Source organism: Carcharhinus amblyrhynchos, unplaced genomic scaffold, assembly GCF_965287045.1.
Source record: "Carcharhinus amblyrhynchos unplaced genomic scaffold, sCarAmb.v2.hapA scaffold_48, whole genome shotgun sequence".
NCBI lineage: Eukaryota > Metazoa > Chordata > Chondrichthyes > Carcharhiniformes > Carcharhinidae > Carcharhinus > Carcharhinus amblyrhynchos.
The window spans coordinates 1,623,502-1,637,202 of record NW_027649789.1 but is presented as its reverse complement, the minus strand read 5'-3'; the positions used below and the strand labels follow the sequence as shown (position 1 = coordinate 1,637,202).

The following is a 13,701-nucleotide window of genomic DNA, read 5'->3' as shown; positions in this document are numbered from 1 at the left end:
ACTAATCAATATAACATTTCCCTTTCTTAAATTGTCTGGGATGAATATTATCAGGAACCGTAATCTATCCACATTCAATTCCACCAATCCCCCCCACCCCCACCTGGAAATAAAACATGACGACTGATGATTGCCTTCATCTCCTCATTAGAACTGTTCTTTTTTCCTCCCAGAACATCTGATTCATTATTTGCGTCTTCCTGTATGAAGACCAAAGTTCACATTTCATTCCTCAGCCTTTTTTTCCCCGATTATGAATCCTCCCATTTCTGGCTGTCACATTTGCTCTGTGAATCATTTCCTTTTCACATACTTATAGCACATTTTACAGTCAGTGTTTTTTTTGATGTGTCCAGCTTGCAAACGTACATGTTTCTTTCTTAATCAATCCCTTGGTTGTCCTTTGCTGAAATTTAAACTTCTCTCAGTTCTCGTGCATATTGCTTTTCTTGCAAATTTGTACGATTCTTCCTAAAGCCTGATGCTATTTCTACTTTCCGTTGTAAGTCATGGTTAGGGTCACAGATGCCAGACCGTTCCAGCACCAAAGATGAACAAACAACTTCTGAATTTCATTTATTCTTTCCCTAACTATCTGCCTTGGTCACTCACTGTCTTTCCTTCCAGTGATGTTTCCCTGTCCATCAGGGCCAATTCATGCCTCTTAACATCATAGTGACCTTCAGTGAGATTCAGGACCCTGGTCTCAGAATCAGTTACCTCACTATCCACCTTGAGAACGAATTTGACCATGTTATTTTTTTCTCGTCCCCAAGGGTTCTTTCACAACTAGGTTTCCAAATAATCCTTTCACTTTGCACAAAACCCAGTCCAAGAATGCCTGCTGTCTAGTTGGGTCCTCATCTGGAAACTGGAGTTGTCAGCATTGAGTACTGAGGCAATCGCAGCAATGCCATCGTTGTGGGGGATGTTGGTGTAGGGTGCCGAGACATCCATTGTGGCGAGGAGTGTCCCTGGATCAACTGCTCCATGTGTGCTGAGTTTCCGTAGGAAGTCCATAGTGTCGCGACAAGAGCTGGGGCTCTTTGTACAATGGGTTTCAGGATGCCCTCGACATAGCTGGAGAGGTTTTTGCACATGGTGCCCTTGCCCGATACGATGGGACGGCCGGGTGTGTTTGCCTTGTGTATCTTTGGGAGGCAGTAGAGATCTCCAGTGCGGGGAGTACATGGAATGAGAGCACGGAGGGTGCTCTGAAGGTCCGGATTGAAGGTCTTGATCAGAGTGTTGAGTTGACGAGTGTGTTCTTTGGTCGGATCTGTGGGTAACTGTCTGTAGTGTTCCTCATTGTTTAGTTGTCGGAACACTTCTTTACAGTAATCCGTTCTGTTCAGTATGACGGTGGCCCCTCCTTTGCTGGTTTGATGACAATGTTGCGGTTGGTCTTGAGAGTGTGGTTGGCGTTGCATTGTGCTTGGGTGATGTTCGGGGTTGTCTTGTGAGTGCGGCTGATGAATCTGGTGTTGACGCACCATCTTGCCGTTGCCAGGGGTTTCAATGCGGCGGCGGCCCGTGTGCGGCCCTCTGGGAGAATCCCCCTCCCGCACATGCACACCGGCTGGTAGCTGTTTATCTTTTCTTAAATGTTGATATTTTTTATTCCTAATCGGCTCCCGGCAGAGTTTTGGTTCCTGCTCGATTCAGGAAGGTCGTTTTTTTTTTAAAATTGTGTTTTTTTTAATCCTGATCTGCGCGGTGCAGTCTGGGAGAACACAGCGCGCAGGCGCGGTCCCGCCCCGGCCTCTGGATATAAATATGGATTTGATTTAATTTTGATTCGGTTCCTGGCGGGGTTTCCGGCTCGGAATTTCTCTCACTTTCCCCATTGCTCAACACTCACTTCTTCCTTTTTATTTAAAAACAAACGGTGGGGGAGGAGGAGGGGCCTCACCGTGACATCACGGCAACATGGCAGAGGCCCCGCCCCTCCACAGGCCCCGGATGTTCCACCAACGAGCAGCGGCTGGGCCGGAGGTGGCAGGAGGTGACACTGGGAGGAGCAGCAGCTGCAGCATTGTCCGGGAGGGTTACAGCGGCTCCTGGTGGCCAGGAGGGGAAACAGCAGCAGCACCATCTCTGCCCAAAGGCTTCCCAAGTTCAGCTGCTCAGAGGCCCTGGGAACCTCTTCAAATGTGAACTACAGCTTCTCAAATTCTCCATTAGTCCACCTCACCCTCCCTGTATCCACCTCACCCTCCCTCTGTCCAACTCACCCTCCTTCCCTCTCTCCATCCATCCCTCCTACAAGAAGAACCATTCATTCAGCACAACATCTTCCCGCTCATTCCCCCAGTCTGTATTCCAGCCTTTATCAAATCCATTCTGCTCCCAGATACTTTAGACCATTAGATATTACAATTCAAACATTAACATCTCTCCAATTTAATATTTGTCCAAGGCGATCACAGACAGACGAAGGAAATTTGACACGTCCACTACGACTCTCAGTAAATTTGAAATGTGCACCATAGAAAGCATTCTTTTTGGTTGTCTCACGGTTTGGTCTGGCTCCTGTTCTACGTCTGAGGTCACGATTCAGGAACAGCTTCTTCCCAGCTGCCGTCAGACGTTTAAATGAACCTATCTTGCATTAGTTCACCGTAGTGCATTACTGCACCAGAGCTGTGACTATAACACTACATTTTCTACTCTCTCCTCGATGAACGTTACGCTCTGTCTAGTGCACAACAAACAATACTTTACACTGTATGTTAATACACGTGACAAATAATTCAAATCAAAAGATATATCATCAGTTAAAATCCCAGCAGATGAGAAAGCGACTGGAATCTGAATCTGAATCTCCTGTTGTTAGGTTAACCATGACAGACCAATCTGGGACACTGACATGTAATAAGTGACTTTATCAGCTGAGTTTTATTTGTTAACCTCAAGGTCTTTGCCACATTTAGAAATTAAAATATTTTGTGCCACCAAAACCAGGGTTGCTGAAGCTTTATAAGGCTCTGGTCAGACTACCTTTGGATTATTGTGAGCAAATTTGGGCCTGTATTAAAGAAAGAATGTGTTGTCCCTGGAGAAGATCCAGGAGAGGTTCACAAGAATGATCCCAGGAATGAAAAGCTGGATGTTGGAGGAGTGTTTGAGGACTCTGGGTCTGTACTCGGAGTTTAGAAACACGAGGGGATCCTCATTGAAACCTACAGAATACTGAAAGACCTGGATAGAATGGACATGAGGAAGATGCTTCCATTTGTAGGAGAGACTATGATCCGAGGGCACAGCCTCAGAATAAAACGACAACCGTTTTGCACAGAGTTGAGGAGGACTTTCTTCAGCCAGAGGGTGGTGAATCTGTGGAATTCATTGCCAGAGAAGGCTGTGCATGGCCAGTTCATTGAGTGTATTTAAGACAGAGATAGATACGTTCCTGATTGGTTAGGGGATCAAATGTTATAGAGAAACGATGGGACAATGGGTTTGGAAACTTATCAGCCATGATTAAATGGTGGAGTGGACTCAATGAGCTGATTTTTTTTGTTTCAAAAATATACTTTATTTATAAAAATCACAAACTATTGCAAACCTACATGTCTAAAAATTGCAAACAGTGCAGAATAAAAACATTTTTACAGTAGTATACAAATTACAGTCATTAAATTTCAAAACTATATACTTGCCTAAAAATTTACTGTGTGCAGAATGAGCAGAATTCCTTAAATTCTGCTCCTGTATCTGCTAACAGTGAGAGTGAAACTAAAAAGTTATGTACAGTATTTACACTAGTCCCCCTGCTCTTCATTAGCTTGTGTACGTATTAGTTTCAGCATTCCAATGGTTCCCAATGAGGGAACAGAGTTCATGTACAGTGTCTGGTGATAAAAGGGTTAATTCACCAGCCGAGGTTCCTGCTGTAAACTCCAATCCCTGTCAATATTGTTCAATATTCACACTGCAGTAACCGGTTCCCAGATGCAGACATGGGACTTTGAACTTGTCTGAGGCTCACACAGAGCAGCGCCTGCAGTAGGTGTGAGCCACCAGCAAATGGTGGCATTGTGTCACTTTAATCCCCAGATAGTGAAAGAGGTTTTGAGGAGAGGCTGGTGGAGCCTTTAATTCATTCACAGAGACAGAAAGGAAACTCTGACAAGATTGACCAATCTGTCCTCTGCTGGGTACTGTCGGAATCACACACACTGTTCCCTCTCTCTGGAGAATGATCTCTGCTGCTCCATTTTGAAAGGAGGGTGAAGACTCTGTTGCTGAGAACACTGACAACACATTGCTGCTTAAACAATGGTTTGCAGCAATTTTTCCTTCAATGTGGAGACTAAAACTACAACAGTTTTCCAGCTGGGAAACCAGGTAAGCAGGGAAATCATTGCCAGGCTGGAGGGTCTGATGGAATAGGGAGGGAGAGGGGCAGGAATGAAGGGTTTGGAAGGAGCTGTCGAAGATCTTCACAATTCAGGATTTCACTGTAACCGGTGGAGCAGCAATGTTCAGAGATTGAAATGTTCAGACTGACACTGTCAGTCCCGGTCTGGATTCCCGCAGTGACTCCAGATGTCTCTTTCCATTTGAACTGAACCGATTCCACCCCAGCCTGAAACAGATTAAAGATGAAACAGGAAATAAACAGATTGAACAACAGGGTAAATAACAGGAGACTGGAGTTAATGGGACAAATCTTCTGGTCTCTGGATCACCAGAGACCCAGACACACAACTGAAGATGAGAATCGGGACCCTGTGGATGTCCTGACACACTGATCTACCTGGGAATTGTCCCAGAGGTAGTAACTACTATTGGGGAATTCCCCTGCTGCAGTTAGAGTCAGAGACTTGGGACAGATCCACAAAATTTACCTGGATAGTTACTCAGGTAATGTTAGACAGCTCACCGCCTGGACTAATACCTGAATAGCACAACCGAGTCCCCCAATCACTTCCCACTGATCCCCCATACTACACCTCCCACTATCTGACTAGACCCACTGATCCCTACCTCCCCTCCAGCCTGGCCACCTCCCATGAGCCTTTAAACTAATCAGACTAACCCTCCCAACTTGGCCTCATCCTGAGCCAACCTCTCCTCACCTGACATAGAAACATAGATGATCGGAGCAGGAGGAGGCCATTTGGCCCTTCGAACCTGCTCCACCATCCATCACCGTCATGTCTGATCGTCCAACTCAATAGCCCCATCCTGCTTTCTCCCCATAACCTTTGATCCCGTTCACCCCAAGTGCTCTATCCAGCTGCCTCTTGAATACATTCTTGACTAAACCTCTGACTTAAACTCATTGCCCCCAGAACCAACCCCACCCCACTGCCCTCTTCAAAGCTGTTAACCAATCCCATCCCCCCACCACACAACCACATCTGTTTAGACCCCAACAACATGACCAACTCCCAGACACCATCCAAACTCCCGATTAACCCTCCAACCCAACACAATACAACTCATCCACTCCCCCGACACCCAGAACTAATCCTCCAACCTCTTCCCAGCTCCCTGACTAACCATTCATCCAGCTACACACCAACCCATTCACTCCCCCAATCAACTAACACCTATGGAGCTCCTGGGGTCACTGTGCTGTAAATAGGGTGTGTGCTCTCTCTTCCCCGACTCTGCTCTGACGGAGCTCCCCGGGGTCACTGTGCTGTAAATAGGGTGTGTGCTCTCTCTTCCCCGACTCTGCTCTGATGGAGCTCCCCGGGGTCACTGTGCTGAAGATTCTGGGAGAAATATGCAGCAGTTATAGGTTGGGGGAATTTTCACACATTCTGGCAATCTGCTTACCATTGCTGCTGCTTGGAAGATTCAGGCCCATTTATATTTTAAATCCATTTATATTTTAATTGTTACTCTAAAAATTAACACAAACACTCACCAGATCCATTCCAGACTCCTGCAGGTCAGTATGAGGTGGCGGAGAGCAGGGACAGATTGATCTGTGAAGGAGTTTAACCCCAGGTACAGAATCCTCAGTGACTGTTTTGTACAGAGAGCGGAGACGAGATCCTCAGCACAAGAATCTGTGAGTGTGTTCTTAAACAGTCTGGAGACCAGAGAGAGAAATAACAGGAATCAGGCTCAATCCCCAGTGTTTTATATAATACTGTTAATAACAATAATAATGTATTGTAGGAGACATTCCAAAAACACAACTTGCATTTCTGTAGAATGAGGAAATACTCAATGCTGAAAATGAAAAATAAGTAAACTGGAAATGCTCAGCAGGTTAGGGAAATATTTGTGAAGAGAGAAACAGGGGTAAAGTTTGAGCTTCCATTGGAACTGGGAACTGGCAGTGAATTGACAGGTTTGAAGGGACAGCGGTGGGTGGCTGGGGATGAAACAAAGAAAGGACAAACTGGAATTACAGGAGTGACTAAATGGTAAAAGTGATGATGGGACAGGACCATAATCACAGGATCTCCATGTCCTTACTCGGAGTGGCTCGGGAGGGACATGGGATGGTCAGTGGTTTGGGAATGCAGTTTGTGGTGAGTGTGAAGATAATGGCTGTGATTTTCCCAGAAGCTGTGAATTCCCAACATGGGGATTGGAAATGGGTGGTGTGTCTGTGTGGGCAGGATAGGCAGAGTTATGAAGGTGATATTGTCAGAGGTGGACAATTATCGGCTGGCAGGCAGGGAGAGCTGCCCACTGAGGCAGCCTGGGCAGGGGACAGTCCCGGTTCAGGCAATGCTGGCACCATCTCCAAAGGCAGCCAGCAGGACTTTCAAACACAGCAGCTCTGGAGGGAGCAGCGAGGGAGCTCTGCTTACTGAATGAGGGGCTGAAATGGCAGAAAGCAGAGCAAGGGTTACCCCCCAATCACTAATTCCTCCCGGGAGGGGCTCCTCCAGGCTGCTCAGGCTTGGAGGGACGTCCTGTTCCCTCCGGATGGGAGGAGGTTATCCCATCATTACAAGCCAGTCTGGATGGAGATTGCTGGGAGGTGAGCAGGTTTCAGACACGTGGTTACAGTGTGGAAAAGGATCAATGTCCTGGTGTGTTCTGACATGGTGAGTGCAGCACAGCCTGATATGTGAATAAGGATGAGAGTGAAATTGTAGAAAGAACATCTCGACCCAGTTACATTCACCCCTTGGTCCACTCGTTGGACAACCCTGGGCTAGTGCATGTGTTTGATGAGTGAGGAACAATTTGTGTGTTTAGAAAGAGAGCAAACACCATCAGGGAATGAGTGAAGAAGAGTGGAGACATCCAGGTCTTGCCACCCTTACACCAATGGAAGATGAAGTGCTGGATCAGGAAGGCCTGGGGACAGAGTGGGTAATTACTGCTGGTGAGATGGGTTGAGTGGGTGGCCTAATGAATGGGCACAGGAGAGTGTCTGGTGAGGACAAAACATAGAGCTTGTGTATCCATCACTGGGCACAGAGAGCAGTCTGAAGGACGTACTGGGATAAGAACAAAATAACTGCAAGACAACAAACACCATTCAGCCCCTCGAGCAGACTCCATCACAGCTGTTCTAATTGTAGTCACAATTATTTTCCCGCTCGCTCCTCTATAATCCTTGATTCGCTTCTGAATCCAAAATCATTCGTGACTCAGCTTTGACTATATTCAATGGCTCTGCCTCCACGAGTCTCAAGGGAATCGAGTTCCACTCACTCACGACCATCTAAGATATAAATTTCTCCTCCTCTCAGTCTTAAGGGACTGACAATTACATTTTAAAATTCATCCCCTTGTTCTGGTCTCTCTTGCAAGAAGAAACAGCCTCTCAGTAAGCACCGTGTCTCATCCCCTCAGGATATTATTTGTCTCAATGCCATCACCTTTAAATCTTCTGAACTTCATACACATTGCTCCAACCTGTTCAAATTTTCCTCGATAAATAAACCTCTCTATCCCCGGAATGAGTCGAGTGAACTTTCTCTGAACTGGTTCTTACAGAATTCTATCCTTTCTTATGTAAAGAGCCTAACACTATACACATTTCTCCAGTTGTGTTCTAATGAAGGCTGAGTAAAACTGCAGCAAAATCTCCCGACTCTTACATTCCATTCCCATTGCAATAAAAAAATGAAGAAACAGGAGCAGAATCAGCCATTCAGTCCTTCAAACCCGTTCCAACATTCAATGTGATCATGGCTGATCTTTTACTTCAACACCATTTCCAGCATTATCCCTGTATTTCTTTATGTTTTTAATCAGTAGAAATATATCGAGCTCAGTCTTGCACACACCGAATGACAGCTCTCTGGGGGAAAAAAATTCCGAAGATTCACCAGCATTCTAATGGGTAACAAGTACCCCTCATCTCAGCCTAAATAACTGCCCCTTATTCTCAGACTGTGTCCCAGGTTTCAGACCCTCCAGCAAGGGGAAACATCCTTTCTACATCTGGCCTATTGAACCCTGTCAAATAGTGTAGGTTTGAATGAGGTCAGTTGTCATTTTTCTAAAGGCCTGAGAATAATGTTTTTTTGTTCCTCAGAGGACAACCCATCTGTCCCTGGATCTGTTGCAGTGAACCTTCTTTACCTGCCAAGTATATCTTTCCTTCGGTCAGAGGACCAGAACTGTCCATAATTCTCCAGGTGTAGTCTTAGAAAGGCTGCATATAATTGCAGTAAGGCATATTTTTCCTCAACTCAAATCCTCTTAGAATAATGTCTAACATGCCATTTGTTATCTTAACTGCTCTCATCTTCGCTTTGACTGCCTCATGAACAAGATATCAAAATATCTTTGGAGTTGTCTTAATTTCTGTCTTTTTTCCCCTGGAAAATTGGATAACCTCACATTTTTACACACTGTAGTCCACCTGGGAAACTTTTGGACCCTCCCTGAGCCTCTCCACATCCCATTGAAACATCTTTACATCCTCCTCACAATTCAGATTTCCATCTAGTTTTCTATTATTCACAAATTTGGAAATATTATATTTGATCCCCACATCCATATCATTGGTACAAATCGTGAACAGCTGAGACCCAAACACTGATCCCTGCCGTACTCCAGTGGTTAGAGGCTGTCAACCCAAAAATAACCCATTTATTTCAACTCCTTGTTTCTGTCTATTAATCAGTTCTCAATCCATGCTGGTATATTAGACACAATTCCATGTGCTCCAATTTTCTTTAATAACCACTCGAGTTTGAATCATGCAACTATTGAATCCCTAGTGTAGGAGGAGGTCATTCGCCCCATCGAGATAATCTGAGTATTTTACCAAGTTCCACTCCCCAGGACATCACAAATTTACCCGGGGTAATCCACCTAACATACACGTCATTGGACACTAAGGGCATTTTTACCATGGCCAATCCAGCTACCTAGCACATCTTTAGAGTGTGGGTGGGAACCAGAGGAAACACAGGCAGATGTGGGAAGACTGTACAAAATACACACCAAGGGTGGAATTGAATCTGGGTCCCTGGCGCTATGATAACAGCTGTGCTAACCATACCAGCCTTTCATAATTCCATGTTGGCCCTGGCTAATTCTGTCATTAATTCCTCAGTGTTCTGTTATCACTTCCCTTACTGTAGATTACTGGAGTATCAATGTCAGACTAACAGATCGGCAGTTGCCCGTTTTCCCGTAACTCCACATATTTACATTGTTAATCCCCCTAAGCTACACGTCTTGGAAACTAAGGGGCAATTTAGCATGGCCAAATCCACCTAACCTGCACATTGTGGACTATGGGAGGAAACAGGAGCACCCGGAGGGAACCCACACAGAAACAAGAATAATGTACAAACTCCACAGACAGTCGTCCAGACCTGGAATGAATCCGGGTCCCTGACGCTGTGAGGCAGCAGTGCCAATCCCGGTGCCTCATCTTCACTTAATCTAATACATTCCTTAAATTAACAACAGCTGGAAAACTTCTGCTGCTGTTTTTCAAAAGACCTAATTCAGAAGTGAATTATACAGTCGATGGGTAAATCCATCAGAGCATTGACCTACAAAGGGATCTGTGTGTATAAGTGTACAGATTCTTGAAAGTGGCAGCACAGGTGGATAAGGTAGTCAAGAATGCACACAGTATGCTTGTCCTCATGACCGGGGCATCAAGTATAAAAGTTGGCAAGCTACGTAACAGCTGTGTGAAACTTTAATAACGCCACATTACTAATAATGCTTGCAGTTCTGTTCACCAAACTATCAGAAGGATATGGATGCTTTCGAGAGAGAGCAAAGAAGGTTTACCAGAATGTTGCCTAATCAAGGAGGGTTAAGGTATGAGAAGAGGTTGGATAAACATGGATTGTTTTCACTACAAAAAGGGAGGCTGAGGGGCGACCTGATCGAGGTTACACAATTATGAAAGGCATCAATATGGTGGAAAGTCACAGATTTTTCTCCAGGGTGGGACGATCAAATACAAGAGGGCACAGGATGAAGGTGAGAGGGGCAAAGTTTAGGGGAGACGTGTGGGGAAGTTTTTCACTCAGGAGGATGGTGGGTGCCTGGAATGCACTGCCGATGGAGGTACTGGAAACAGGTATGTTACCAATGTCCAAGGTGTATCTTAATAGACACACGAACAAGAGACGAACAGAGGAATAGAAACCGCTCCTGGGCAGTAAGTACTGGGTATGAATATGGATTAGAACATAGAACACTACAGCACAAACAGGCCCATCGGCCCACAAGTTGCACTGATCATATCCATACCTACCAGGCCTATCTATAACTCTCAATCCCATTAAATCCCATGTACTCATCCAGAAGTCTCTTAAAAGACCCCAGCGAGTTCGCCTCTACCACCACACAGAGGGTCGTGGGGGTATGGAATGCTCTGCCAAGTAAGGTGGTGGAGGCAAACACGCGAGAGTCCTTTAAGAGTAACTTAGACAGGCACATGACTGAATTGGAGATGGGTGGATATAGGAGAACTTTTAAATAAGGGTCATTAGCATTGGGGCGTCCCTGGTAATGTAAATGGGTATAGTATGATAATAATGTTTTTCTCTTTTCATTCACAGGTTTTAAGTCGGTCCGCCTTGTATTCAACGAGGGGCATACACGCGATGCGTCGTACTGGGGCTGCTCTTGGTTGTTCAGGATTGGCCGAGGGCTTCATGTCGTTAGTGTGTGCCTAAACTGGACAAGATACTGGGCAAGACGACAGCTCAGTGACTATCGCTGATTGCTGTGCAGACACGTGGATTTGGGCCGGTGTCTGTGGGAGTTTGCGCATTCTCCCCGTGCTTACGTGGGTTTTCTCCAGGTGCTCCGGTTTCCTCCCACACCCCAAAGATGTGCTGATTGGCAGGAATAAATTGTCCCTAAATCAGTTTTCCCTCAATCTGGATGGCCATAAAATATTAGACAGGGGTCGTGGGTGGAGAGAGGGACTGGTGGTGTTGAGATGGTGGCGTGGGCTCGTTGGGCTGAAGGGCCTGTTTCCCGGGCTGATTTTGCTCTTTGTTTGTTCTTTGTACCACTGACGGCAGCCGATTCCACTCACTCACCACCCTCTGAGTGAAAAACTTACCCCTAACATCTCCTCTGTATCTGCTCCCTAACAACTTAAACCTGTGTCCTCTCATAGCGACCATTTCAGCCCTGGGAAATAGCCTCTGAGAATCCACCCTATCTATTCCTCTCAACATTTTATAAACCTCTATCAGGTTGCCTCTCAACCTTCGTTTCTCCAGGGAGAGAGTCCCAGCTCCCTCAACCTATCTTCATAAGCCATGCTTCCCAATCCAGGCCACATCCATGTAAATCCCCTCTGCACCCTCTTGGTAGCTTCCACATCCTTCCTGTAGTGAGGCGACCAGAACTGCGCACAGTACTCCAAGTGGGGTCTGATAGGGTCTTATAAAGTTGCAGCATTATCTCCTGACTCCTAAACTCAATCCCTCGATTAATGAAGGCCAGTACACCATACACCTTCTTGACCACATCCTCCACCTGCGAGGCCGATTTAAGAGTCCTATGGACCCAGACCCCAAAGTCCTTCTGCTCCTCAACACTGACAAGAGTCCTACCCTTGATATTATATTCCTTCATCCCATTGGACCTACCAAAATGGACCACTACACATTTATCTGCGTTGAAGTCCATCTGCCACTTCTCCACCTAGACTTGCATCCTATCTATGTCACACTGCAACTTCTGACATCCCTCCAGACTGTCCACAACACCACGTCTGTGAACTTACCAACCCAGCTCTCCACTTCCTCATCCAGGTCATTTATGAAAATGACAAACAGCAAGGGTCCTAGAACAGATCCCTGGGGCACTCCACTGGTGACTGACCTCCATGCAGAAAAAGACCCATCCACAACCACTCTCTGCCTTCTTCAGGCAAGCCAGTTCTGGATCCACAAGGCCAAAGCCCCTTGGATCCCATGCTGCCCTCTCACCTTAGGAGTCACGCTTGGTGAATTGAAGGCCTGTTACTGTGTTGTGTGATTCTTTGTTTTTCTTTGTATGTGGACTTAAATTCGCCCGTGATTATTGCAGTGCGTTTTTACAAGAACCTATTGTTTTTCCTGTGCACTGTGTCAGAGATTCTGAATATTGTTAGAGGAGATTAAATGACTCCCACAAGAGATCCTTTAACTTTGCTAATCCTTTATCCCTACCCAAACTGATTCTGTATCTTGATCATTGGAACTAAGTTCACCTCTCGCTGCTGTACTGTCATCTGTTACTAACAGCGAGACTCCACCACCACGTCCTGTCCTCCATTTACTGTCATCTATTCACTCTCCCCACTTTCACAAATCAATGGATGCTGTGTCCGGGGAGAGCTGTGCACATCTGAGGAGGAGGAGAGAACCTCAGAGAGTGAACCATAACATTATTCCCCCACACCCTCAACATAAGGATCTGTGGGACTGACATCCCATTGCTCAGGGATCAGAGAGAGAAGCAACAGGAGTCAGAGGAAAAGCAATTTTCCTTATTCATAACTGACACCAATAGTAATGGGCAGTGTTTTTATACAAATACTAGTGGTGAAATTATATTGTTGAATATTCAGTTATTATAAACACAATCTCACACAGTCTGCTACTTACTCCAGTTTCTGTATTTTACAGTCCGGATTCCTCAGAGCCACAGACAGCAGTTTCACTCCTGAATCTTGCAGTTTATTGTAACCCAGATCCAGATCTATCAGTGAGCGGTTTGTACTGAGAGCAGAGGCCAGATCCTCGGCACAAGAATCGGTGAGAACGTTGTAATTCAGACTGGAGATCAGAGAGAGAAAAACAACAGGAATCAGGGTAAATCCACAGTGTTTTTAAGAATAAGATCATTAACAATAATAATGTACAGCGCGGGACATTCAAGAAACACAATTTCAGTTCACACAGATGGCAAAATCATATTAATGCTGTAAATCTGAAATATGAATAAATATGTTGGAAACTCTCATCAGGTCAGGCAATATCTGTGAAGAGAGAAACAGATTTAGTTTCAGTTTAATCAGTTAAAATTAGAACTTGGAAGTAGCAGTGAATTAAATTGTTTGAAGTGACGGGGAGCTGGGGATGGGCGGGTGACAAGGAAAGAACAAAATGGAAGTGCCAGAGTGATTAAATGATAAAAAGGATGATGGTGAAAGGGAAGAGCTCAGGATTCCCATGTCCTTACCCTGAGTCACAGGGAGGGACATGGGATGGTCAGTGGCTCAGGAATGGAGTGTGTAGTGGGGTTGAAGATGATGAGAGAGAAACCTTTTTCACGCTGCTAGTG

The 13,701-nt window shown here is 45.5% G+C and overlaps 1 protein-coding gene across 1 annotated transcript in view; it reads right to left on the bottom strand.

Moving 5' to 3' along the window:
- Nucleotides 1-3,550: 3,550 nt before the first annotated feature.
- LOC145337431 (NACHT, LRR and PYD domains-containing protein 3-like) overlaps nt 3,551-13,701 on the bottom strand; it is a 50,662-nt gene continuing 40,511 nt past the window's right edge. Inside the window, exons 8-10 of the mRNA XM_080182206.1 lie at nt 13,023-13,193; nt 5,885-6,052; nt 3,551-4,591 (exon numbers count right to left, since the gene is read on the bottom strand). Coding sequence (XP_080038332.1) covers nt 4,504-4,591; nt 5,885-6,052; nt 13,023-13,193 — 427 coding nt within the window. The 3' untranslated portion in view covers nt 3,551-4,503. The remainder of the gene's footprint in view (nt 4,592-5,884; nt 6,053-13,022; nt 13,194-13,701) is intronic.